The sequence below is a fragment of the Capricornis sumatraensis genome, chromosome 21, assembly GCF_032405125.1.
Source record: "Capricornis sumatraensis isolate serow.1 chromosome 21, serow.2, whole genome shotgun sequence".
NCBI lineage: Eukaryota > Metazoa > Chordata > Mammalia > Artiodactyla > Bovidae > Capricornis > Capricornis sumatraensis.
The window spans coordinates 25,007,740-25,034,366 of record NC_091089.1 but is presented as its reverse complement, the minus strand read 5'-3'; the positions used below and the strand labels follow the sequence as shown (position 1 = coordinate 25,034,366).

General features: G+C 41.8%; 1 protein-coding gene, 1 non-coding gene and 1 pseudogene across 21 annotated transcripts in view; 1 reads left to right on the top strand and 2 right to left on the bottom strand.

Moving 5' to 3' along the window:
• Positions 1-26,627, top strand: part of DTNA (dystrobrevin alpha) — a 149,420-nt gene that overhangs the window by 5,892 nt on the left and 116,901 nt on the right. For all 20 annotated transcript variants that reach the window (XM_068993515.1, XM_068993529.1, XM_068993521.1 and 17 more), the window contains exon 2: positions 6,639-6,719. In XM_068993515.1, the coding sequence (XP_068849616.1) occupies positions 6,639-6,719 (81 nt within the window). The remainder of the gene's footprint in view (positions 1-6,638; positions 6,720-26,627) is intronic.
• Positions 4,727-4,798, bottom strand: TRNAY-AUA (transfer RNA tyrosine (anticodon AUA)). Its single transcript has one exon. It is a non-coding gene; the product is annotated as a tRNA-Tyr (tRNA).
• Positions 15,808-16,472, bottom strand: LOC138097602 (large ribosomal subunit protein uL1 pseudogene; annotated as a pseudogene).

The following is a 26,627-nucleotide window of genomic DNA, read 5'->3' as shown; positions in this document are numbered from 1 at the left end:
GGCACTCAGCCTTATTTATAGTCCAACTCTCACATTCATACATGACTACTGGAAAAACCATAGCTTTGACTAGACGGACCTTTGTTGGCAAAGTAATGTCTCTGATTTTGAATATGCTATGTTGGTCATAGCTTTTCTTCCAAGAAGCAAACGTCTTTTAATTTCATGGCTGCAGTCACCATGTGCAGTGATTTTAGAGCTCAACAAAATAAAGTCTCTCACCGTTTCCGTTGTTTCCCATCTATTTGCCATGAAGTGATGGGACCGGATGCCATGATCTTAGTTTTCTAAATGTTGAGTTTTAAGCTAGCTTTTTCACTCTCCTCTTCCACTTTCATCAAGAGGTAGTTCTTCTTCATTTTCTGCCATAAGGGTGGTGTCATCTGCATATCTGAGGTTATTGATATTTCTCCTAGCAGTCTTGATTCCAGCTTGTGTTTCATCCAGCATGGCATTTGGCATGCTGTACTCTGCATATAAGTTAAATAATCAGGGTGACAATATCCAGCCTTTCCCAATTTGGAACCAGTCTGTTTTCCCATGTACAGTTCTAACTATTGCTTCTTGACCTGCATACAGATTTCTCGGGAGGCAGGTAAGATGGTCTGGTATTCCCATCTCTTTAAGAATTTTCCACAGTTTATTGTGATCCACACAGTTAAAGGCTTTGGCATAGTCAATAAAGCAGAAGTTTTTCTGGAATTATCTTGCTTTTTCTGTGATCCAACAGATGTTGGCAATTTGATCTCTGGTTCCTCTGGCTTTTCTAAAACCAGCTTGAACATCTGGAAGTTCATGGTTCATGTACTGGTGAAGCCTGGCTTGGAGGATTTTGAGCATTACTTTGCTAGCGTGTGAGATGAGTGCAATTGTGCGGTAGTTTGAGCATTCTTTGGCATTGCCTTTCTTTGGGATTAGAATGAAAACTGACTTTTCCAGTCCTGTAGCCACTGCTGAGTTTTCCAAATTTGCTGGTATATTGAGTGCAGCACTTTCACAGCATCATCTTTTAGGATTTGAAATAGCTCTACTGGAATGCCATCACCTCCACTACTGTTGTTCGTAGTGATGCTTCCTAAGGCCCACTTGACTTTGCATTCCAGGATGTCTGGCTGTAGGTGAGTGATCACACCATCGTGGTTATCTGGGTCATGAAGATCGTTTTTGTTTAGCTCTCCCATGTATTCTTGCCACCTCTTCTTAATATCTTCTGCTTCTATTAGGTCCATATACAGAAGTAGAGAAAATAGTATTCGTCTCTACATTAATTATTTACTGCTTAGCCCCCACCATATAATTATGAAGCAAATCTAAGATATTATTTAGATGAATCAGATCTCCATGGTTTAAAGAATTGGATACATCTATATATAAGGCTGAGTCCCTTTGCTGTTCACCTAAAACTATCATAGCATTGTTAATCAGCTGTGAAAGTGAAAGTCTTAGTCACTCAGTCATGTCTGACTCTTTGCGACCCCATGGACTGTAGCCCACGAGGCTCCTCTGTGTATGGAATTCTTCAGGCAAGAATACTGGAGAGTGTTGCCATTCCATTCTCCAGGGGATCTTCCCAACCCTGAGATGGAACCTGGGTCTCCTGCTTTGCAGGCAGATTCTTTACCATCTGAGCCACCAGGAAATATCTTAATACAAAATAAAAAGTTTTTAAAAACAGAATCATATCCCCATGATATAACAATAATGGGGGAAAGCACTATTATTTAATAAAGAGGCAAAAATATAGAGAGGGCTTTCCTTCTGGATCAACTGGTAAAGAATCTGCCTGCAGTGCAGGAGATCTGGGTTTGATCCCTGGGTTGGGAAGATCCCCTGGAGAAGGGAAAAGCTACCCACTCCAGTATTCTGGTCTAGAGAATTCCATGGACTGTATAGTCCATGAGGTTGCAAAGAGTTGGACAAGACTGAGCAGCTTTCACTGTCACTTTTTCAAAAATATAGAGAAGTGCAATACTTGTTTTTTTATTACAAAGGACGAATTAGATTCTTGAGAGTATACAGTGATTTTGATGTAGGTTTCAAGATAAAATGGGTTGTTGTTTTTTTTTTCCTCAGATCATGGACAAAATATAGTGGTAATCCTAAATGTTTCAACATGCTAAGAATAAGTATTACTCTGTTGATTTCATTTCCTTATTCATTTATTCAAATTCCATCCATTGTATAAATGAATTAAGTCAGCTTATTTCCCTTTTGAATAAGGTTACTAAACTGCTTGCTCAGGGAAATACCATAAGATAAAAATGAACCTTAATTTCAGCAAATACTGAAGAAAGTCTCAGGTTGTACGTGCGTTGGGGACGTGTGAGCTTGATCACCGTACAATTACGTAGATGCGTAGGTGGAGTTGTGACCATGTCTGGAGGAATAAGTAATGGATCCATTGACTTGGAGGACAGCCTCCAATTATATTCTGGAAGACTGTGTGGCCCTGGACAGCTGTTTGTTTTTAGACAATGGCTTGGACACAGAAGACATGTGACCACACCTAAGGTAGGCTATGAGTTTATAGACTTTGAAGGAAAGCCCACACATGTCAAAGTGAATTAAGTTCATGGCTTATTGGGCCAGCGACCAAGAAATTTCTTTTAAACAATGTGGGTAAATGGAGCAAGAACCTGTCCAGTCTGTCTCAGCTTTTTTGAGTCCCAGAATCCTTGATGGATCCCGTGGTTGCCACTTACATGATCCCTGTGAGGCAATGGGCTGCTACATCTGAAAAACTTAACTTCATTGCTCACCACATCCCTTTTAATATTCAAGGCTTACATCCTCACCCAGAAAGAAGCTTTACAAACTGAAATCATCGACAGACTTCCTGACCCCTACCTGACGTTTGAACTAAGCAGAGGGTCAGCTGAGTCCGCATGATAATGGGCAAAGGAGTCAGTGTATTCCTCACCCTAGGCATCATCTCTACACCCCTTTTACTGCATCCTGGGAAGTGGCACCTTTGCTAAACGCCCCGTAGGAACCCTATGAGAGGGAGCCTCAGAGGATCCAGGGTTTCTGTTCTTAGAGGATGAGGTCCTGCTGGAACTAAGAAATTTAATTGTGTGCTGCATCACAGTTCTTTTAAACCTCATGCTTGAGTCATTATTTCTGAAGAACTTGCAGAATTGTTTATGTCCATAATGTCTTCTTTTAAAGGATTATTTACAAGTATTGAGATTCTCTTAATTGTTGAACCAAACTGGGCATTGCTAAAAGTACATCTTCATCCTGGGGAAAAAGACAGATTGAATGCTCATGTATTTCTGATTGTCTCTATGTCTCTGCTTATCATGTGTTCTAGAGAGTTCGTTTCCCACATGAGCCTCTCAGATTGACAGAAGACATGAAACTTGGAAGGTCCTTTGAAATGCCAGTGGCAAAATAAAAATTTAAGTATCATAAGGGTTAGAAATATGAGCTTAAAAAGTAAAAAAAAAAAAACTAAGCAGATTAAATGTGAAGTCCTACCTTTAGCCCCCAAATAAGCATTTAAACAGAAAAGATATGACTTAATAGAAGTGCTTATGATTTCAAAAGCCAGTTTTAAAAATGCCAGCTTAAAAGATCCGGAAGAATGAACCATCTATGAAAAAAATGGCATCAGTTAGTTTCCTTATCAGTAGTGGTAACAATTGCTTTCTGTACATTCCATACAGGTAGGCAACAGCTGTGGCATTTGGGCTAATTTTGAGGTTCCCTGGTGGCCCAGACAGTAAAGAATCTGCCTGCAATATGGGAAACCTGGGCTCGATCCCTTAGTCAGGAAGATCCCCTGGAAAAGGGAATGGCTACCCACTCAAGTATTCTTGCCTGGAAAATTCCATGGATAGAGGAGCCTGGTGGGCCACAGTCCACCGAGTCACAAAGAGTCAGAAAAAACTGACTGACTAACACTTTCACTTCTACTTTTCACTTTGGGTTAACTTCATAAATCTCATTTCGAGGAGATATTAGTCAGACAGAACAGGATCACTGGAATGGGTAAGGGTCTCAAATCCATGTCTGATGATAATGACAATAATAGCAGCATCCATATATTGACCCCCATTGTGTGCCACTCTCTGAGTAGATGGACATTGTACTTGAAATGGCTTTGGACTTGGACATTTTCAACCCAAAAAACTCAAGGAGACGCTACCCCGCCCCCACCTAAACTTTAAACTCTGTGACGACAAGGACTTTTGTACATAATCTCCAGATGCTAATGATGATCACAATAGCTGCTTCCCAATCTTTGAAAAATAAATTTTGTTAAGTGGCAGGGAAAGAAGATGATATGGTTTCAGAAGGGAAATCAGATGAAATGGATTGAAGTTACAGGGAAGCAAATGAAAGCCCAAATATAAAGAAGAAATGTCTGTCACTTATTGGTACTCAGCAGTGACACTGAAAACCCTTATAAGGATGTCCATTTGCTCTTAAGTGCTCACTTTGTACCAGCTACAGAAAGCTCTGTAGCTGGTAAAGTTGATGCTGTTCTCCTCATCTTATACATGAAGAAATCAGAAGACAAGTAAAAACTTCTCAAAGTTCATACAACTAGGAAGAGAAAGATTAGGGTTATTGACTATAAAACTCATAGTGAAAGTGACACCACTCAGTCGTATCTGACTCTTTGCGACCCCATGGACTGTAGCCTACCAAGCACCTCCATTCATGGGATTTTCCAGGCAAGAATACTGGAGTGGATTGCCATTTCCTTCTCTAGGAGATCTTCCCGACCCAGGGATTGAACCCGGGTCTCCTGCATTATAGGCAGATGCTTTACCATCTGAGCCACCAGGGAAGTTATATAAAGCTCATATATTGTCACTAAGTTTTAAAATTATCCCTATCATTGGAAGTAATCTTTTATGGCCATTGGCTAAATGCCCATCTTTTGATAACACATTTAGGCAATTTTCTGCATTGGGTGAAAGTGAGCCCTCCCTCTTTGATCCTTCAAGCATTCAGCACCAATGAGTCTGTTTGTCAAGTAATAAACTCTCATAAGAATGAATGTTAATGAACTGTGATAGGAGTAATAGGTGATGTTGTTTAGTCATTAAGTCATGTCCAACTCTTTGTGACCCCACAGACTGTAGCCCGCCAAGCTCCTCTGTCCATGGGATTTCCCAGGCAACAATACTGGAGTGAGTTGCCATTTCCTTCTCCAGAGGATCATCCCAATCCAAAGATCGAACTTGAGTCTCCTGTTATTTATAAATAAGTAAAGTTAAAAAAAATCCTGCATACCGAGTGGTGCAGCCAAAAAAAAAAAATGTTTTTAATTATCAAAGTAGAGCCATGTACCTTAATATCTGTTATGAACATAAACATGGGCTTGAAAGAAGCCAAACATTTAAAAGTAGAGACCAGACATTAGTTGAACATCTATGTTTTAGAGACAGTCTAGAAAGGAGCCCCTCCCAAGGAGGGTCGGAGGATGGCCAGGAACTCAGGTGTCGATGGAACAAGCAGCCGGTCTACAAGGGCTGGTGAGGAGACCAGCCCAAGCCCAGCAGAGGTTTGGGGGCAGAGCAGTGGGGAATGTTGTGGGGTAGGTAGGAGGGGAAGAGCCTGCAGAGGGGCTTGGATTCCGGGCAGAACTCTCAGCCCTGGTGCTGTGGGCATTGGGAGCCACGCCGGATTCTTGAGTAGAGAAGTGGGCTGAGGAAAGCAGTTCTAGAATATGGAGAACACGCTATGTCAGGGAGGAAACGGAGCCCACGGCGGCAGAGAGAATAGCGCTTGTCTTTATTTTCTTCATTTTTTTCTTTTCTGAAACTTATTTTAGTTGGTCTACAATGCTGTGCTAATTTCTGCTGTATGGCAAAGTAATTTGGTTATTCATATATACACATACTTTTCCATTATGATTTAACACAAAATATTGAATATAGTTCCTCGTGCTGTACCATAGGACCTTCTGTTTATCCATGCTATATATATACTAGTTTGCATCTGCTGTTCCCAAACTCCCAGCTGATCCCTCCCTCACCCTGCTCCCTGGGCAACCACAAATCTACAACGGTGGTTGTTTTTAGAAAGGAGATTCCTCTGAGGTTGACAGGAAGCTTTGTAGTATAGACACGAGTAACAATAACGATGTATGTGTGCCAAGCAGCGTTCCCAATGCTTTCGATTAATAGACACTCATTTATCCTTCAACAGTCCGTGAGGTAAGTAGTAGTATTATCGTCAGTCCCATTTCCCAGATGAGAAAACTGAGGCCTCTAAAAGCAATTGGTCTGAAGGCATCAAGAGTGGATGCCCAATGTTCAGCCTATGCTCACCTCACAGCCTGTGAGGTGTGTAATTAATCTAATCTGTAATTACAGATTACAGTGCATTAAAAATCATTGTTTGATAATATTACTATCTGGTGTCATCTAGCAGTTGAAGTCACAATGTGAGCCAACTGTTCTCAGAAGTGGCAGACACAAACCCATGGACAGGATTGACAACCTGATGTCCCAGAACCTGAGGCGTACGAGACAGACCTCAGGTCTTAAATTTCTATTCTAGTAAATATGAAAGTCAAATTACATGTATCGGGTTAGGTCTGCAGTTATTTCGTTTATGACCATGATCACTTCCTTTCCACATGCCAGCAGACCACATGTGTACCTTTTATCTATCCCCAGGGGCTCAAGACCTGGATCGTATCCGACTCTCCACCTATAGAACAGCATGCAAGTTGAGGTTTGTTCAGAAGAAATGCAATTGTAAGTATGCCGGTTCCTTGGGCCAGCTACCCCCATGAATCCTATAGTTTACATCTGTTACTTGGGCTAACTACTCCTGTGAATCCCATAGTTCACATCTGTTACTTGGTTTATTAAAAGTAGGCTTTCTTGCAAGTATGGATAAAAAAAAAAACTATATTTATACAACAATAAGAGCTTATGATACAAAAATGGTAGAAAGACTTTTCCCAAACAATTCTGAATGACTCAACTGCTGAAGTATTGGAACAGATGAACCTCTGGATATGTATCCCGCCCTTGAAATGTTTAAATCCTGATGGATGGGTTTTCTTTTCCAAGAACTTTGAGTGAAGTCACTCAGTCATGTTCGACTCTTTGCGACCCCATGGACTGTAGCCCACCAGGCTCCATCCATGGAATTTTCTAGGCAAGAGTACTGGAGTGGGTTGCCACTTCCTTCTCCAGGGGACCTTAACTTTAGAAAATATCAACATTTAAGTCCTCCATATGTTTTTCTTTACAAATATAGGGAAATGTTTACAAGCTCCTGGAAAACATTTAAGTTTCTTTCTGAAACTACAAAAATGAGTCCTTTGTATCAGAGCATTAACTACTTTTGCTTATATCAGACCATAGCAAGAGAAGAGACAATGATACTTAAAGAAACAAACTTGCTTTAACTTTTTCCCAAATTTTAACATGTAGCAGCAAGCTGGCTCATCCCTCAGTGAGCAGTTTCACTTTCCATGCCAGATTATCACATTCATTTTCTCTTGAAAAATAGAGTGCTTCCAAGTTCATCTGTAGGAACTTACTCTTTTCTTTTTTGAAAACCGACTGCTATACAATTAATAACTGTTCTCATTTTCTAGTTAGTATTGCATGAATTTTAAAAATGAAAACCATAATGTTCTCCTGCATACATAGACATAGTTCTTAAATACCTAGCATGGGCATTAGGCACTTGGTGAATGTGGAAACCAGCCGCGTTTACACCTCTGCTCTCCTGGGCTCTCTAGCAAAATGCTTCTTATGGCCCTGGGGGGACCACCTCCCGCCCCAGGCTTCTTAGTTTACAGCTACAGGAATGCATCGGAGACATCTACTCCTCAGCTTGCTCATCTGCAGCTTCTTCCCCAGCTCTAGTAGCTAGAAATTGGGGGCTGAAATTTGGCTCAGGACAAGTAGGAAGAAAAAACCAGGTGGGTCAAATATCAAAGATGTGTTTTAGCTTGTTGTGCATGCGTGCTCAGTCATGTCCGACTCTTTTGGGACCCCATGGAGTATAGCCCGCCAGGCTCCTCTGTTCATATGATTTCCCAGGCAAGAATACTGGAGTGGATTGCCATCCCCTCCTCCAGGGAATCTTCCCGACCCAGAGATTGGACCCACGTCTCCTGCATCTCTGCATTGGCAGGCTCATCACAGGAAGCTAAACCAGTTCCCCAAAATACAATAAAAGAACACTGCAGATGCAGGAAGGAACCAGGGATTGTGCTTGCGTTCCTTCATGTTGATAAGTCTTACATAAAAGCCCTTTCAGAGACTGGTGGTAAAGGACCAAGAAAATGCTCGCACAAGAAAGCTTCCCCTCCCCCCTCAACCCCATCACCTATATGTAAGCAAAAGAAAGAATCTCTGTGATTTCAGCAATGAAAATGATGGAACCCTCTCCCTTTTCCTCATTACCACTCCAATGGGCCTCAGTGTAGATGGAATTCTATCCTCATAAAGCTTTGCTACACAGAACCTTCTTTAGGCTACTTTCAGTAGAGATGGGGAACTTGGTGGATCTGGCCAGAGGTGATCAGGGACCTCCCCTAAAGAAAGTGACAAAATCAATGCGTATTTTAGCAAAGAAATTGTCAGGTATTGAAAAAGAGTAAGGAAGTGCTGTGTATTGCCTTGGGTGTTATTGAATATTTTTGGTGCTTATCTTCTCTCATTCACCAAATTCAGGGCTCTTCACAGTAGGGTCAATTTTTTTATATGTTGTTTACGTTTTACTTAAATTTCTGAGAACAAGACTGATGTTCAATAAATATTTCTCCTTGTCCATTTTGTATAAACTAGGCTATGAAATATTTTGCTGAAATTATATTAGATGCCAGAATAAAATATCTTGAGTGCTTTCCAAAGAATAATAAAAAGACAGTACAAAATGGTAAGGATAAACAAATACATAGCTAATTAAATAAATAAGGAAAAGTGAGAAAGGAAGGAAGAGAGGGAGGGGGGAAGGAAGGGAATGTAAAGAAAAATGACCCACATTGATTAGGCAACTCTGCAGCCAGCATTACAAAGGCCGCACTTGGTTGGCCCTAACTGGGTCCAGCAAACCACAGGCCATATCTCATTCCTCCTACTCTCTGATAGAGGCCCTTTCTCCTTTTTGGATACCTCCTTTTCCATTCCCTGCTCCCCTCATCCTTATTCCACATCCTGAATTATGTCGTAACCTCACTGACTCTTTTGGAAAACAGTGGGGGAAATGGTGTTGATCCATCCCTGTCCATCCCTCTGTGCATCCACTCACTTACCCCTTAATTTAGGAAGCTTAAAATGAGCCCCTGCTCAAGGTTCCAGGAACAAAGCTGGAGTGAATGAGACGTGATCCCTGCCTTACAGTTGCCCAAAGTCTAATTGGGTAGATGGATTTTTACACAGACAAACAACAGCACGTGGAAGTGTAATAAGGCCAGAGTGTGTGTGGGAGCAACAAGAAGGCAGAGCCTAGACCTAGGTGTGAGGGCTGCTGGCGGGAGTTTTCCTGGAGCAAGAGACACTGGGCTGAGTCTTAAAGAATGAGTAGACATTACACAAGGAAGTGTTATTTGCTTTGCAAGGTACCTTATCAACTTCATAAGTTTTAAGAAAGGAAAGATATTACATTCTATACAAACTAGGCAAAACTAAGGCTCAAGGGGAAAAAATAAGCATATATTGAGTGCTCTGCTAAAATTAAGTTTCATATTAAAGTTGTTTCTACCTGTGTCAGAAGTCTTACATGCAAGCACTATGTGTGCTACTTAAGTTTTCCTTCCTGACAAGAAATATAACAGTTGTATTGAGGTACATGTAAAATGCTCACACAATTGGGCCTGGTTTATCTTCATCAAAGTTGAAGTCTTCCTTTTAGGAAGATAACCAGCAACACGGAGGTATGTGACGTATTAGTCAACATTGAATATATACCCCTCTATTAGAGGAATTTATTTTCTGTCTGCCATAAAACCTAACCCACAGTGTTTTATGGTACCTGGTGTACTCTACAATAAAAGAAATAAGGAAGAAATCCAGGAAGTATGCTTTTAAGGGCATCGCTTTATTGAAAACTCTTACACTGTATTTACTCATGGAAATCAATAGACCTTAACTGAGAACAGGGTGTTTATTTATGGCCCAGACCTTATTTATAGTTTGTATATTAACAAAACTAAGCTTTAAAACTACATAATGGAGGAAAAATGTAAAAACTGACGCAAAGTCATCACCTAGAAAAAATATTTCTGGGTGTAACATGGGGTATATAGATTTTTAGGAGATTTCTTTTTTATCTAAATTTAAAGATCAAAAGAGCTAGTTAATTCCTCATATTTCCTTCCCCATAGCCCTTGCCTTCTCTGTTGCTAAAGTATTGATTCCTATCACTGACATTCATGTTCATTCTGTTTAATACAGTTACTGATGGATGCTGAGAATAGCTCATTGCCATTGTTCTGAAAAACTCCAAAGGAGAGGCCAGAAAACTGTGGCCTGTGGTCTGAATGTGGCTCAGCATCTATTTTGTATCAACCATGAACTAAGAATAGTTTTCACAGACGAGTATTTGATAATAGGGAACATTGATTCACAACTCCGACTCAGCAAAATGTTATCCTCCCAAAATAATTCCATTCTTCTCGTTGTTTAAAAATTGGACCCAAGACTTCTTTGGTTGTCCAGTAATTAAGATTTCCCCTTTCAGTGTAGGGGTGGGTTCGATCCAGGGAACAGGAGCTAAGATCTCACATGCCTCGTGGGCAAAAAACCAAAATGTAAAACAGAAGTAATACTGTAATGAATTCAATAAAGACTTTAAAAAATAGTCCATATCAAAAAAAAAAAAACTTTTAAAAAGTGCACTCAATTACTGTGTTTTTAACTTCATAAGTAAAAACGTGGAAACTTGTTTTCTCTACTTAATATCTACACAGTATTACTATATAACACAGTGGTGCCTCTTGGTCCACCAAAAAAAATAAAAATTTTACTAACCTCTGCTAGAAGAAAAGAGTTGTAAGAAGCCCACTTTTAGTAGACTTGCTGATGTTAAGGAACAAACTAGTGGTTATCAGTGGGAAAGGGAAAGGGCTAAGAGGCAGTAAAAGGTTAAGGAGGTAAGAGATACAAACTATTAGGTATCAAATAAGATGCCAATAAATAAAATAAGCTTCAAGCTACATTGTACAACACAAGGAAACACAGCCAGTATTTTATAATAACTATGGATGAAATGCGTGCTCAGTCGCTTCAGTCCTGTCTGACTCTTTGCAGCCCCGTGGACTGTAGCCCGCCAGGCTTCTCTGTCCGGGGGATTCTCCAGGCAAGAATACTGGAGTGGGTTGCCATGCCCTCCTCCAGAGGATCTTCCTGACCCAGGGATTGAACCTGCATCTCCTGTTTCCTGCACTGTAGGTGGATTCTTTACCACTGAGCCACCAGAGAAGCCCATAGATGGAATGAAAGTGAAAGTGAAGTCACTCAGTCCTGTCCAACTCTTTGTGCCCTCGTGGACTGTAGTCTACCAGGCTCCTCCGTCCATGGGATACTCCAGGCAAGAACACTGGAGTGGATCGCCATTTCCTTCTCCAGGGGACCTTCCCAACCCAGGGATTGAACCCTGGTCTTCCCACATTACAGGCAGATGCTTTAACCTCTGAGCCACCTGTGAATCACTCTATTGTACACTTGTAACTTATATAATATTGTACTGCAACTATATTTCAATATAAAAAAAAAACGATTTTTTTTTTCAGGCAAAAGCTTCTTCTTTCCCTCAAATTTCTCCATAGGCTCTATTTTCCAACTCTGCTTCTTCCCTTTGCCATTCATCTTTGTACCTTGTCACACCTTCCCTCCCCTGCCATAACTAGCACATTTTCTAAAACAACAGAGGAAGGAATGTGTCCAAAAAAATAGGAAACAAAAATTGGCTATTTTATTTTCTAGGAGGACTGAAACAGAATGGAGACTATGATAATATTTCCAATACTCCTTGCTAATCAGCAGTCTTCTCTTTTGCTTCCAGGTATCCTGCTAAATTTCCACAAAATAAATACCCTATATACCATTTACAAACATGTGAAAATGGCCACATCTCTGCCTTTATTTTGAACAAATAACCATCTTCTACTAGAAAATGATTTCCTCGGTCAGCGTTGACACAGTTAATGACCCAGATACCCTGTAATGTCAGCAGATCTGTTTTCAGAAATTACTCTGGAGTCAAGGAAACACGGCCTTAAGTTCATGAACAACAAAAGGCAACAGGAGAAATCAATGAGAAATCTCGAAGTCCTCCTGCTTAATAGTGAGAACAAAAAAGCAAGGAGACGAGAGGATCCTCTCCCCGACACCCACAGCGGACACTGCACCGTCTTTAGTTCTGCTTACAGTCTGAATTTTCTATCACTCATATCAATTAAAATTGAATTAAAATTGTGTTTAAAAGAAAAAGAGGACAAAAGGTATACATTTGCCTCTGGACTTTTACTATCTTTCCTCTAGTTAATTAAACATTTTTTAAAAGTAAAGTTTCCTTCATTCAGATATCATTTAAAGTCAGAACACATGCTTTTCTCTTCAGGATTTCTTGTGAACCAAAAAAATAGAGTTGTCTATTTACTGAAATGTTTCTCTACCACTGCAAAATTACCCCAAGTGAGTGCTATCTATGTCCTAGGTCCTGAATAAATACACTCCTATGAATAAATGCTCAGAGGTTAAAGCACCTGCCTGCAATGCGGGGGACCTGGGTTTGATCCCTGGGTCAGGAAGATCCTGTGGAGAAGGAAATGGCAACCCACTCCAGTATTCTTGCCTGGAGAATCCCATGGATGGAGGAGCCCGGTGGGCTACAGTCCACGGGGTCGCAAAGAGTCGGACACGACTGAGCAAGTTCACTTTCACTTTCACTTTATGAATGAATGAATGTGCCCACTAGATTCACTTTTCACCTGCCAAGTGACTAGTCTTAGGCTGCAGGAATAGCCTGCATTAACAAAGGCTACTATCACACTCATTTTTCTTCAAGCTAGTCTATCAACATATTCCTCATCCTTGTCTCATATTTTTTGTTGTTGCTTTTTCTTTTGGCTGTGTGGCACACAGGATCTTAGTTCCCCAACCCAGAATCGTACCGGCACCCCCTGCATTGGCAGCAAAGTCTTAACCACTGGACCGCCAGGAAGCCCCTCTGCCTCATTGTTAAGTGTGTGGACTTCTGGTTGCCTGTGTCAGTTTTTATCTTTGCTTAACAAATGACCACACACTTAGCAACTGAGAACAACGTTTATAATTACCCAGTTTCTGTAGGTAGAAACCCAACCAGCATGGCTGGACTCTCAGCTCAGAGTCTCATGGGCTGACCTCAAGTGCTGGCTGAATCTGTGGTTCTCACCTTGGGGCTCCAGGTCCTCTTCCAGGAGAACTGACTGTTGGTGGAATTCAGATCCTTATGGGTGAAGGACTGAGATCCTTGTTTGTTGCTGACTGTCAGCTGGGGACTGCTCTCAGTACCTAAAGGCAAGTCACGTTCTTGCCACATGGCTCCCCACAACCATTCAGAGTGTGAATATCTGCTTCTTTATCCACGTTTCTCTCTGGCTGTCTCCTCTGTGACCAACTAGGGGAAAAAAAAAAATTTCTCTGCTCTTAAAGGACTCGTGTGCGAGGTCACGCCCACCCAGATACTCTCTCTATCTCAAGACAACTGATTTGGGACTTCAGTTACATCTGCAGTTACCCAGAGCAGTACCTGGATTAGTGTTTAATGGAATAACTGGGACTAGGTGTCTGTCCTTGACGTGCCAGGAACCTTGGGGTGGGGCCAAGCAGGGCATCCTAGGATTCTGCCTACCACATTGCCCAAAGTTTAAAGAAAAAACACAGGCAAGAGAAATAGCACCCCCTCCAAAAGATATGTGTTTAAAAGAGAAAGATAGGGACTTCCCTGGTGGTCCAGTGGTTACGTCTTCACCCTCCAATGCAGGGGCTGCTAATTTGATCACTTGTTGGGGAGTTAAGATCCCATATGCCCCGTGGCCAAAAACTAAATCATAAAACAGAAACAATACTGCAACAGATTCAATAAAGACTTTTTAAATGGTCCCCAGAAAAAATCATTTAGAAAGAAGAGATAGAAGGACTCGCTCCACTCAAAGAGCCAGAAGGAAGAGCAGGAATGTTCACAGGGAAATAAGTGACAGAGCTCAAACCCTTGGAGAAAACGTATCTTTGTATTCTTCCAAATGTGTTTGATATACTCTTTCATTCCTGATGTTGAGTCATTCTAGACACTTGTTTAGAACAAAGACAAGTGGATCGCACTAGAATACAATGTTCCCCCAAAATTTCCTGTAGGGAAGTCGGGGGTGACAGCAGGACATAAGAAAGCCCATTAAAGATGCCCGTGCACCAGGCGATGGGACACTGCTTCCCTCTGGGCATGCTGCAGCAATGGCAAAAATGTCTCCCCTTAATCAGGCATATTTCTGGTAGAGAAAAGCTATGATTTTAAAGCCCTGATGCTTCTGATGTGGGTTTAATTAAGGCTACTTCTTCCCATTAATTGCCTTTAAGCTCTTAAAGACCCAAGGCTTAGGTTACTTGTTAGTATTTTTATTTTTAGAGAATGCTGGAAACTTGATCTTCTCAAGCTGCTATGACTGCATATGCAACCTGTGAAGTAAGCTGACACCTGTAGTCTTGTTTCCAAACATCTAGATGTAACATCCATCAGCGTCCTTCTCTCCTGCTTCTTCTTTATGCCAGGAAGCTATGCCAACTAAGCACTTTCACTCTCACAGTATTAGGAAAGAGCATCATCTTAAATGCCGCAGTCAGTTGGGAAGGAGTGGTATGTAAGGAGGAATATCTTTTCAAGTTTCTCCACCCCCAACTAAAGGAGGCCAGAGAGAGATTCAGTGACCTTCCCTTAGTGATCTGCCAAGCTCTGTTCCTGGGAGCCTGGGGTATCAGCCCAGGGCCAATCAGTAGAGTGATGAAGCAATACCCAGGGGTGTTCTCCCGCAGCCCGCTCCCAGGATCCCTGGGCTCAGGAAACACAAAGGAAACAAAGACAGGAAGACAGGGGTGGAAGAATGACTCCGCCCACATAACCACACCTGTGATTATGCAGGAAAATCCTTCCTGACACCCTTGATTTCCTCTCAGCGAAGCTTTGTTGGCATTTTGTCACCATTGTTAACAAACATTCAGACATTTATTCATTCATTCAACAAATAAGGGCTGAGATTTATTGGGCTCCAAGCATCATGCTTGGGCTTCCCTGGCAGTTCAGTGGTAAATAATCCACCTGCAATGCAGGAAATGGAGGGTTCAATCCCTAGGTGGGGACGATCCCCTGGAGAAGGAAAAGGCAACCCACTCCAGTATTTTTGCCTGGAAAATTCCATGAACAGAGGAGCTTGGTGGGCTACAGTACATGGGGTCACAAAGAGTAGGACATGACTGAGCAACTAAACAACAACAAGCATTATGTTTAGACCATGGGCGGCGAGGGGGGTCTGGTAATTTTCCTTCATGTACAAATTTAGTATTAGAATAACCTGAAGTTTCGAATAAATAGGATGTCTATTTATAAACACATTTAAAACCTATTTATAGGACACATCCTATTTATTCAGAGTTTCTGAGTCTGTGGATATCAAATATAGATATACCCTAAAACTTTGCTATTAGGTTGGTGCAAAAGTAATTGCAGTTTTACATTGTTGAACTTTGCCATTTGGTACTGGAATACACTCCTAAATAAGGATGGTTATGTTATACATCATTTTATTTTATTTTATTTTATTTTATTTTATTTTGATGGTTTAGTATGGTTTATTAAGCTGTGCCTTAGTACAGACGCTGGGGCTTGCCCATGGTGCTCTTAATGTACAAGGCCCTGACGTTCTGCCAATTTTTCTTGAGCAATGATACCAGGAAGTTGACAGCTAAGTGGATGTTGTACACAAGCTCATCATCTGTCATCTTCACGTGGCCAACAGCCACTGCCAGACACAGCACCTTCTTCATCTGGAACTTGATCGTGGACTTCACTTCATCAACTTTGGCCACCATGTTCTCATTGTGGGTCAGCAAGGAAGGGAACTTGCCAGCCTTGTTCAGGCCTGGGCCCAGGATTCGGGGGATCTGCTTGATCAGAGACTCTGAAGCCAAAAAGGCATCATATTTCTTGGCCAGCTTCTTGACCAGTTTCTTATTCTTGTTGAGTTTTTTCAGTGCCTCGATGTCCATGTGGGGGATATCCACAGCCTTGGCCTCATCACAATGCTGCTGGTCCCCCAAGACACACACGGAGAACTTGGGGCGGGGAGTGGACTTAAGCCTGACGGTGCCCGAGAAACGTTTGTCCTTCTGAGGGTCATAGTTCTTCAGGCTGATCTGAAGCGCCACCGTCTCCAAAAACTTTCTGCACTTGCGCTGGTTCTGGTGCAGGACTTCCCGCACCGCCTCATAGAGGGGGTCGCGGGAGACTGCTGCTCATAGTTCCCTACACCGCGATAACCAGAAAAGCTGTTATACATCATTTTAATACAGATTTCTCACTTTATGTTTTTTGATAATGACTCATTACTTGCTGTTTATTTTAGAATAGGGGAATGATGTTAGACAAAAAGTAAATTTGAGCAATTTTCTTATTCAATTTCAAAATGGATTGTAAAGCAGTGGAGACAACTCACGACATCAACAATGCACTTGGCCCAGGAACTGCTAATGAACATACAGGGCGGTGATGGTCAAGAAGTTTTGCAAAGGAAACAAGAGCTTGAAAATGAGGAGTGCAGTGGCCGGCCATCTAATGACCGACTGAGAGCCATCATCAAAGCTGATTCTCTGATAACAACATGAGAAGTTGACCAAGAACTCAATGTCAGCCATTCTATGGTCATTTGAAGTAAATTGGAAATGTGAAAAAGCTTGATAAGTGGGTGCCTCATGACCCGAATGAAAATTAAAAAAAAAAAAAAATCGTCTTTTTGAAGTGTTATCTTCTCTTATTCTATGCAACAACCAGAAACCATTTCTCAATCAGTTTGTGACATGTGATGAAAAGTGGATTTTATACTATAGCCAGCAATGACCAGTTCAGCAGCTGAACCAAGAAGAAGCTCCAAAGCACTTTCCAAAGCCAAATTTCCACCCCAAAAAAGTTCATGGTCACTCTTTGGTGGTCTGCTACCTGTCTGATCCACTACAGCTTTCTGAATTCCAGTGAAACCATTATATCTGAGAAGTACGCTCAGCAAATCAATGAGATGCACTGAAAACTGCAATACTTGCAGCCAGCATTGGTCAACAGAATGGGCCCAATTCTTCTCCATGACAATGCCCGACTGAGCATCTCACAACCAATGCTTCAAAAGTTGAACTACTTGGGCAATGAAGTTTTGCCTCATCCACCATATTTACCTGACCTCTTGCCAACCAACTATCACTTCTTCAAGCATCTCAACAACTTTTTAACAGGGAAAATGCTTCCACAACCAGCCGGAAGCAGAAAATGCTTTCCAAGATTTCACTGAATCCTGGAATAAACCAACTACAGGAATAAACCAACTTATTTCTCATTGGCAGAAATGTGTTTGTTGTAATGGTTCCTATTTTGATTAATAAAGATGCATTTGAATGTAGTTATAATGATTTAAAATTTACAATCTGAAATTACAATTACATTTGCACCAACCTAATATAATAAACCTATATCTAGCCTATTGGTCCCCTGAGCAAATTGCTCTTTTCTGAAGGAAAAAAAAAAAAAAAATATATATATATATATATATATAACTTATACATTTGGTGATTAAAAGAAACCAAGTGTATCTATAGCTACTGAAATGGATTGTCTGTAGCTATTTTTATTCTTTCATGGTGCTGGACTAAGACTTCTGTTTTACCTCCTTTTCCATCAGGAATTGTGAAGTTCTGTTTGATCCAGTGAGGAGTACATGATACAAGAGATGCTGAGTAGCTTCTCTTGGGAAAATACCAAGTGAAATCATATTACTGAGAATTCAATTTCTAACTTCCAAATACTAGCAGAAATTGAAAGTCGCTCAGTCCTGTTCCACTCTTTACAACCCCTTGGACTGTAGCCCACCAAGCTCCTCTGTCAATTGGATTTCCTAGGCAAGAATACTGGAGTGGCTTGCCATTCCCTTCTCCAGAGGATCTTCCCAACCCAGGGATCAAACCTACATCTCCTGCATTGCAGGCAGATTCTTTACTGTCTGAGCCACCAAAGAAGCCCAAATATTAGCCGAGTGCCCTGATAAACAAGTCACTGTCCCATAATATCTGCCAAGACTTGTCATCAAGATGCAATCATGAGGACCCCAGGCCTGCTGCAAAGCTGAGAACAGTGACACCAGCCCTCAATTTTTGGCTTCCCAGGTGGTGATAGTGGTGAAGAACCTGCCTGCTAATACAGGAAATATGAGACATGGGTTCAGTCTCTTGGTTGGGAAGATCCCCTGGAGGAGGGCATGGCGACCCACTCCAGTATTGCCTGAAGAATCCCATGACAGAGGAGCCTGGCAGGCTACAGTCCACGGGGTCCCAAAGAGTCAAAAATGACTGAAGGGACTTAGCATGCCCTCAATTAACTTAGTTTCTCAGAAAAATAATGAACTTCAGTGTAAGGTTAAGTACAATTCATTTCAAATTCAACACTGATGAATAAGATAGTGATGTTATATCGTGGAGAAGATCACCTTGAGGAAACTTTGCATGACGGAACAGAATCTACTTAGAAAGTGGTCATAATCATCATTTTGTTCTCATTTATTATTCCGGGAGGGTCCAATCAGTGATGGGTAGGGACTTGACTAGACTTGCTTTAGCGTGTGTTTCCCCAGGAAGCAGACTCCACAGTAAGACCCTCGTGGAAGCAGTTGGTTTGGAGAGTGAACCCAGAGAAGGAGGAAGGAAAGTGGATAGACAGTGCAAGCACTGCTGAGCAACGCTGTGAAATGTCCGAACTATCCACCTGGGGTGAAAAGGAGGAGGCACCAATCCAGCTACTCTGTCCTGTATTGGCCAAGGGTGGCCCATGGGGCGGAGTTAATGCCCCCGAGCATCTGGGTTGCCCTGTGCGCATGTCAGGCAGGGTCTGCTATTTGTGTTAGAACTTAGCTGCTGCTGCTAAGTTGCTTCAGTCTTCTCCGACTCTGTGAGACCCCATAGACGGCAGCCCACCAGGCTCCTCTGTCCCTGGGATTCTCCAGGCAAGAACACTGGAGTGGGTTGCCGTTTCCTTCTCCAATGCATGAAAATGAAAAGTGAAAGCAAAGTCGCTCGGTCGCGTCCGACTCTTCGAGACCCCATGGACTGTAGCCTACCAGGCTCCTCTGTCCATGGGATTTTCCAGGCAAGAGTACTGGAATGGGTTGCCATTGCCTTCTCTGGGAACTTCGGAGCCTAAGGCAAAGTGCTGTCTGGTTGCAGCTGCACCAAGCTGGTCAAAGTCTGTGTCGTGATGGTTGCTCCTGCAGGGGCTGGAGAAAAGGAAATGAAGCCAATATTTTGAAAAGACACAAAAAAGTAGCGTAAAACATCACTGCTGTGTACCTTGGCTCTCTGCTTTACAGATTTTCTCATCGGTATTTTCCATTGATTTTTAAAGATTTTTCTTTTTTAACAAAAGATAACTTCTCATTTCTTGACCTAACTCAGGACACCTATAAGTAATCTGTACTGCTGATGAGCTATCCAGAGCTCTCCTCACCCTACGTGAGGAGCTCTCCTAACCCATCTTCCAAATAACTGGTCATGCACTAGGACACTGGGTTAGGGCTATTTTCTAAATGGGTGTGTGTGGGTGTGGGTGTGTCACTCAGTTGTGTCTGACTCTATACGATCCCATGAATTGTCTCCTCTATCCATGGAATTCTCCAGGCAAGAGTACTGGAGAGGGTTGCCTTTTCCTTCTCCAGTTCTAAATGGGTGATGAAGTTCATTTTCTGCCTTCCGCTCCAATACTGACTCTCATCCTACAAAGACAATGAATTATATGTTTAGACAGGACAGAGTGCAAAAAAAAAAAAAAAAGAAAAGCAGTGGTCCCCAACTAATTTCTGCTTCCCCAGACCTCCACATCCCTGTCTGCTTTGTCTATTAGCCTTCATCTTGGTGGAATAAGCAGATGATGCAGGATCGCTGAGAGCAACAGCCAGCAGGGGAAAGTAGAAGACAGTTCCTCAGGCTTGCCAGCCCATGGATGCTCTTTCTCCGGAAATGCGGCTTCTGGTATCTAGTATTCTTGGCCACCTGCTCAAGTCATAGAATATAAGGAGTAATAAAGGTTCTGTGAAGACCATGCTTAAGGAATCTCACTGAGCTTTCTTCGAATATTGAAATAAAGGGAGAACTTCTCAGGATTATGTGTAGCCTCTGGCAAACAGGAGGTGTTCTACCCTGTTCCACTCACCGGGCATCATCAACCAGGCTTTAACAAGGTATTATGCAAATTGTTGTTGTTCAGTCTCTCAGTCGTGTCCGACTCTGTGACCTCATGGACTGCAGCACGCCAGTCTTCTCTGTCCTTCACCATCTCCCAGAGCTTGCTCAAATCCATGTCCATCGAGTCGGTGATGCCATCCAACCATCTCATCCTCTGCTATCCCAGCATCAAGGTCTTTTCTAATGAGTCAGCTCTTCGCATCAGGTGGCCAAAGTATTGGAGCTTCAGCTTCAGCATCAGTCCTTCCAGTGGATATTCAAGGTTGATTTCCTTCAGGATTGACTGGTTTGATCTCCTTACAAAGATAACCAAGAAATAGTTGTCCATGTTGTCCATTTGCTTATAGTTTAGGGCTATGATTCTTCAGCTTTTCTCTCTGTGTATAGATTGACTGGTTTGATCTCCTTGCAGTGCAAGGGACTCTCAAGAGTCTTCTCCAATACCACAGTTCAAAAGCATCAGTTCTTCAGCACTCAGCTTTCTTTGTGGTCCACCTCTCATATTCATACATAACTACTGGAAACCGTAGCTTTGACTAGTCGGACCTTTCTCAGCAAAGTAATATCTCTGCTTATTAACTATGGGCTTCCCGGGTGCCTCAGTAGTAAAGAATCCACCTCCAAGCAAGAGATATGGGTTCAATCCCTGGGTCAGGAAGATCCTCTGGAGAAAGAAACAGCAACCCACTCCAGTATTCTTGCCTAGAAAATCCCACGGATAGAAGAGTCCAGTGGGCTACAGTCCATGGGAATCACAAAAGAGTCAGACATGACTTAGTGACTAAATGATAACAACAGTCTTTGGGAGAATCTGGTGAAACCCAAGAACCTTTTCCTCCCATGACCCTAACCATAAAATTTACTTCATCATTTCCGAGTCTCTCCTCTCCCCTAAAGTCCAATCAAGGGCTTATTTTAAAAGTGTCAGGAATAACTGTCCATTAATGACTGCAGAGTGTCATAAATGTTCTAATAGATTGTGAATGTGTCTGGGAGCAAAAAGGGAGAGAGTAATTCCACCTGAAGGTATCAGAAGTGGTTTCCTCAGGGCACATAAGTGCATGACATCTTGAAAGATAGCAGACTGAAGACTATGCCCGATGAAGGGAGAGGGCTGAGTAAAGGCTCATACGAGAAAGCCAGGGGCACATTCCAGAACTGCAGGGCATTCCATATGGCTGAAGCGCAGGACTCTTGGGAGAAGCTAGAGACTAGTGGGAGCTGAGGACAAAGATGACAAGACTCAAGTCCGAACTTTGCTTTTCACGCTTAGAAGCTTGAGTTTCCCCACTAGACAACAGAGGATGGCATGAGCAAAACTGAGCCTTAAGACATTTCTCAGGACAGACGGAAAAGGGCAGAGACTGGGGTGAGACAAGTGAGAAGGCATGCTGTAATAATCTACGTAAAAGGCAATAAAAGCCCCAAATAAGCAGTAGAATGAAGAAGCCTATGCAGAATTATCTAGTGAAATCTAAAATGACTACCCAGAGGGGAGAGGAGATACTAGGTTCTCTCACTTCTAAGATCATTAAATATATTCTGAACAAGGTTAATGCTTGCAGTGAGAAATTAGTTATTGTTCAGATCTTTCTTTTCATTTACCTCCTCATTATTTTTACAATCCTTGGTACAATACTTTGAAAAATAATAGGCTTAATAAATGCCTGTTCAGTTGAACTTAGTTAAATTTAATTTACAGTGTGACATCTATTAGGCCAATGATTATTATACCTCATTTTGAATAATGCTACAAGTCTACAAACACAATTTAAGGAAAACTGAATACTTTTTCCTAATAGGCAATTGATTTTATACCAAAAATATATTGTGGGCCTTTCCCTGATGCTCTGTTTTATCATCCACCTTAACCAGGAAATTAAAGTGAAACTAAAATGTTGTGTTTGTAAGAAATGATGGTTCTCCCCAAGGATCCTTAACAAAGGGAACCATCGTGGTGATAAAAGCATGTGTTGGGAGCCAGGAAGGGGTTGAGTTTGGAAGCATAAAATATTTGGTGAACCACTCAGGTATTGTTTAGATTCATATTTTAGAAAAGTATATAGCTCATGGCTCACTAATGGAGATCAAGTCTGAAAATTGTCTTTTACTAACATTTTCTTTCTGAACTCAGTGTCTGACTAATGTGAGTGATGGCTAATATGTTCAATGTAATCACATCAAAACACATTTGTTGACCTTGGCAAAGCATACCACTTAGCTGAGTTCCTCCCTAACAACTTTTTAAACACTGTCTGTCATGATCAAAGACCTAAATAAAGGCATACAAATAAATTATTTATTTGAAAAAATGTTAACTGGCTAATTTGCACATGGCTTTCTCCACCTCAGTGTTCCTGGGATTCCCATGATACTTTAATATGAATTCATCTGACTCAAATAAGCATCAGTTTTCTCTTCTTTCTGTCTCTCATCTAACTCCATCCTTTAACTCTTTCTCCAAGGCAGTGGTTCTCAAGCTTCCTTGCCTTTCAAAATAACCTTCAGTTCAGTTCAGTTCAGTCGCTCAGTCGTGTCCAACTCTTTGCAACCCCATGAATCGCAGCACGCCAGGCCTCCCTGTCCATCACCAACTCCCAGAGTTCACTCAGATTCATGTCCATTGAGTCCGTGATGCCACCCAGCCATCTCATCCTCTGTCGTCCCCTTCTCCTCCTGCCCCCAATCCCTCCCAACATCAGAGTCTTTTCCAATGAGTCAACTCTTTCCATGAGGTAGCCAAAGTACTGGAGTTTCAGCTTTAGCATCATTCCTTCCAAAGAAATCCCAGGGCTGATCTCCTTCAGAATGGACTGGTTGGATCTCCTTACTGCTGCTGCTGCTGCTAAGTCACTTCAGTCGTGTCCGACTCTGTGCAACCCCATGGACAGCAGTCCACCAGGCTCCACCATCCCTGGGATTCTCCAGGCAAGAACACTGGAGTGGGTTGCCATTTCCTCCTCCAATGCATGAAAATGAAAAGTGAAAGTGAAGTCGCTCAGTCGTGTCCAACTCTTCGCAACCCCATGGACTGCAGCCCACCAGGCTCCTCCGTCCATGGGATTTTCCAGGCAAGAGTACTGGAGTGAGATCTCCTTAGGAGCCGCTTAAACATGGGTGTGGGTGCCCTGGCCATGCTCCAGGCCTGTGGAATCAGAGAACACACTTGAGACTCACTCACTGGGTCTCAAGATCACCTCTGGTTTTCGCTGCTGGACTGGTTGGCTATAGCTAGGGATCTGAATTAGCTGACATGGTAGTTGGAAAATGAAACTCAGCATTAAACTTTGCAGGATACATTCTCAGTCTCTCCATTTACTAACTAAAAATTAGAGAAGTCTTATACACTGGGCAAGAGAAAAGGTTACAAAGGAATAGACCCTGCTTTCCAGTAAACCCCAGCACAAACTCCGCTGACCCAGTCAGGTCAACACAAGATCCAGTTACACCAGTTCACTCAGTGCTGTCTGCCACTGGTCCCTTGCTGGTTTTCTTCCTGGGGTATGCCCCCTCCCCTCAACCTCATCTCCATGTATTCATATACTGCTGTGATTTAGGAACCAGCTTGAGCCCTGCTTCCTCCCCCTCTAAAATCTTTCCAAAGTCTCCAGCCCACAGTAGTATCCCGGTACGTTGAGTTCTAGGAGTGTTTTTTTTTTTTTAATCTGCTCTATGAATATAGACTTTTGATAACATAGTGTCTCTTATAGAGCTTCAGTTAGGCCTTCTGAATGTGTCTCTCCCATGGGAATTACAAGCTCTTTTATGGCCAGAGTCTCATTGTGTTAAATCACCAGTCACATTAAACATGGGATGTGTTGTAGAATCTTTAAAGTTTCCAGGTGGGTCTAACCTATTTCGAAAATACTGTTGTTGTGTTTCAGTCACTAAGTCATGTCTGACTCTTTGCGACTCCGTGGACAGTAGCATGCCAGCCTCCTCTGTCCTCCACTACCTCTCGGACTTTGCTCAAACTCATGTCCGTTGAGCCAGTGATGCCATCCAAACGTCTCATCCTCTGTCACCCTCTTCTCTTTTTGCCTTCGATATTTCACAGCACCAGGGTCTTCTCCAGTCAGGTGGCTGTTCGCATCAGGTGGCCAAAGTACTGGAGTTTCAGCTTCAGCAACAGTCCTTGCAATGAGTATTCAGGGTTGTTTTGCTTTAGGATTGACTGGTTTGATCTCCTTACAGTCCAATGAACTCTCGAGTCTTCTCTATGAATTCTCATTTCTTGCTTTGTTTTCCAACTCCGTTTGTATAAGCATGTGGCAGTCTTTCTCCATATGTCAATGCCTGCACATACAATAGATGTGTGGTAAATAGTGATACATTGACATTTTTTCTCATGAGCTGATGCTCTCTTAATTTCAGTGTAAATATTTGATCTGAAAGTGAACTAAACTAGTCATCACTGTGATACAGTCTCCCATGGGTTTTTATAACATCATATCAGTTAAGAGGAAGACAAACATGCAATTATAGGGGGAAAATGTTTGTATTAAGGGACAAATAACTTTATAACTGACAGAATGGAGCAAAGAATTGAAAGAATTTGGGGAGGATTTTTATAATTCCATCTGAATGTGACTGTAAATTTTAATACCTCTTTTCTCTCAAAAATAAGAGTAATGCCTACATATATATATATATATATAGTGCTTTACATTTTTTACTGTTTTCCATCTTTGTTATTCTCAGGACTTACAAGGTAAGAAAGGTGAATATTATTATTCTTATTGTACAAATGAAGAAAGACTTGAGTCCAAATCTACTAAGTCCATTTTTTTTCATTGTAAGAAAAAAATAGATTGTTGTTGTATACTTAACGCACTTGTTTGTTACATATCTCTATTCTTCACTACCTACAAGTTCTATATGATCAAGGTCTTGCCTGTCTTGTTCACGCTAATTCTAGAACCCAGAACAGAGCTGCCACATAATAAGGGCTGAATAAATAATTAATGTATGAATGAAGTTTTATTCTCTGGAGTAGAAGGCTAAGGAAGAAGGCTCATCGGTGGCTTGGGGCCCTGAGTTTGAAGAGGACCCTGAAGTCATTCCTGGCACTTGCAAGGGAATATGTTTCTTTCCTCACCTCCTCACACCCCACCCTTCTGGCAGCCTGACTCACACATGAAACTCCTTAAAAGCATTTTTACTTAAAGTCTACTTGGCATTTAAAACCCTGAATGCAACGTGCCATTTCGGAGCTAGAGAGGGAAAAGACAATGCAAGCTCAGGTGTGCGCATGTTTCCATGCTAAGGGAATCAGAATTTATTGGACAACTAAAAGAATGAGTCTGCATAATTAGCTTTTCTACGAGCATATTCTCAGGATCTGCTATATGAATGAACACAATTTGGCACTCCAAACCTACGATATAAACTAGGCAGAAATACCACCTGAACTTGGTGCTCATAATTGGGAGAGTGTGATTACAAGGGGAAATTCATGCTGGGAATTTTCCTGAAGGTCAGGAAATTTAGGTCCAGGGAAGGGAGAGTTGGATGAATTTTCAGCAGAAACAACTGATCTCTTTTGCAGTGGGATTGTATGAGTAAATTAACAGCAGAACTCTCCCTGTTTCACCTACATGTCTCAGAGGTGGGAAAACAAGTCATAACAAACCCCCAGATAACAGTCACCATCACTTTAAGTATCAGTGGCAAGGGTGCTTGGGGGCTGAGAGAGCATGTGTATTACTGTGCACACATATACACATATGCTGTCTATACACTAGAGGATATATATATATTCCCAATGGCATATCGACAGATTACATTCAATTCCCAGCCTGCAATTTCCTTTTCTCCTAATTAAGAAAGCACAGCATAATGCAATGAGTGACCTTCTTGTAGATATAAATCTCTAACCTTTCTAAAACAGTGCATGAACTTAAAGGAAAACACACAATATAAAAGCTGTGAGTGTAAATTTTATTCAGGGTCTTAACTGAGGACTATAGTCCAGGACACAGGTCTGAGGAATTGCTCCAAATACGTAGTATGGATATATATTATATATCCACATATCCGTATATTAAATATATTGTTATTTAGTCACTCAGTCATGTCTGACTCTTTTGCGACTCCATGGACTATAGCCCACTAGGCTCCTCTGTCCATGGGATTTTCTGGGCGAGACTACTGGAGTGGTTTTCCAGTTCCTCCTCC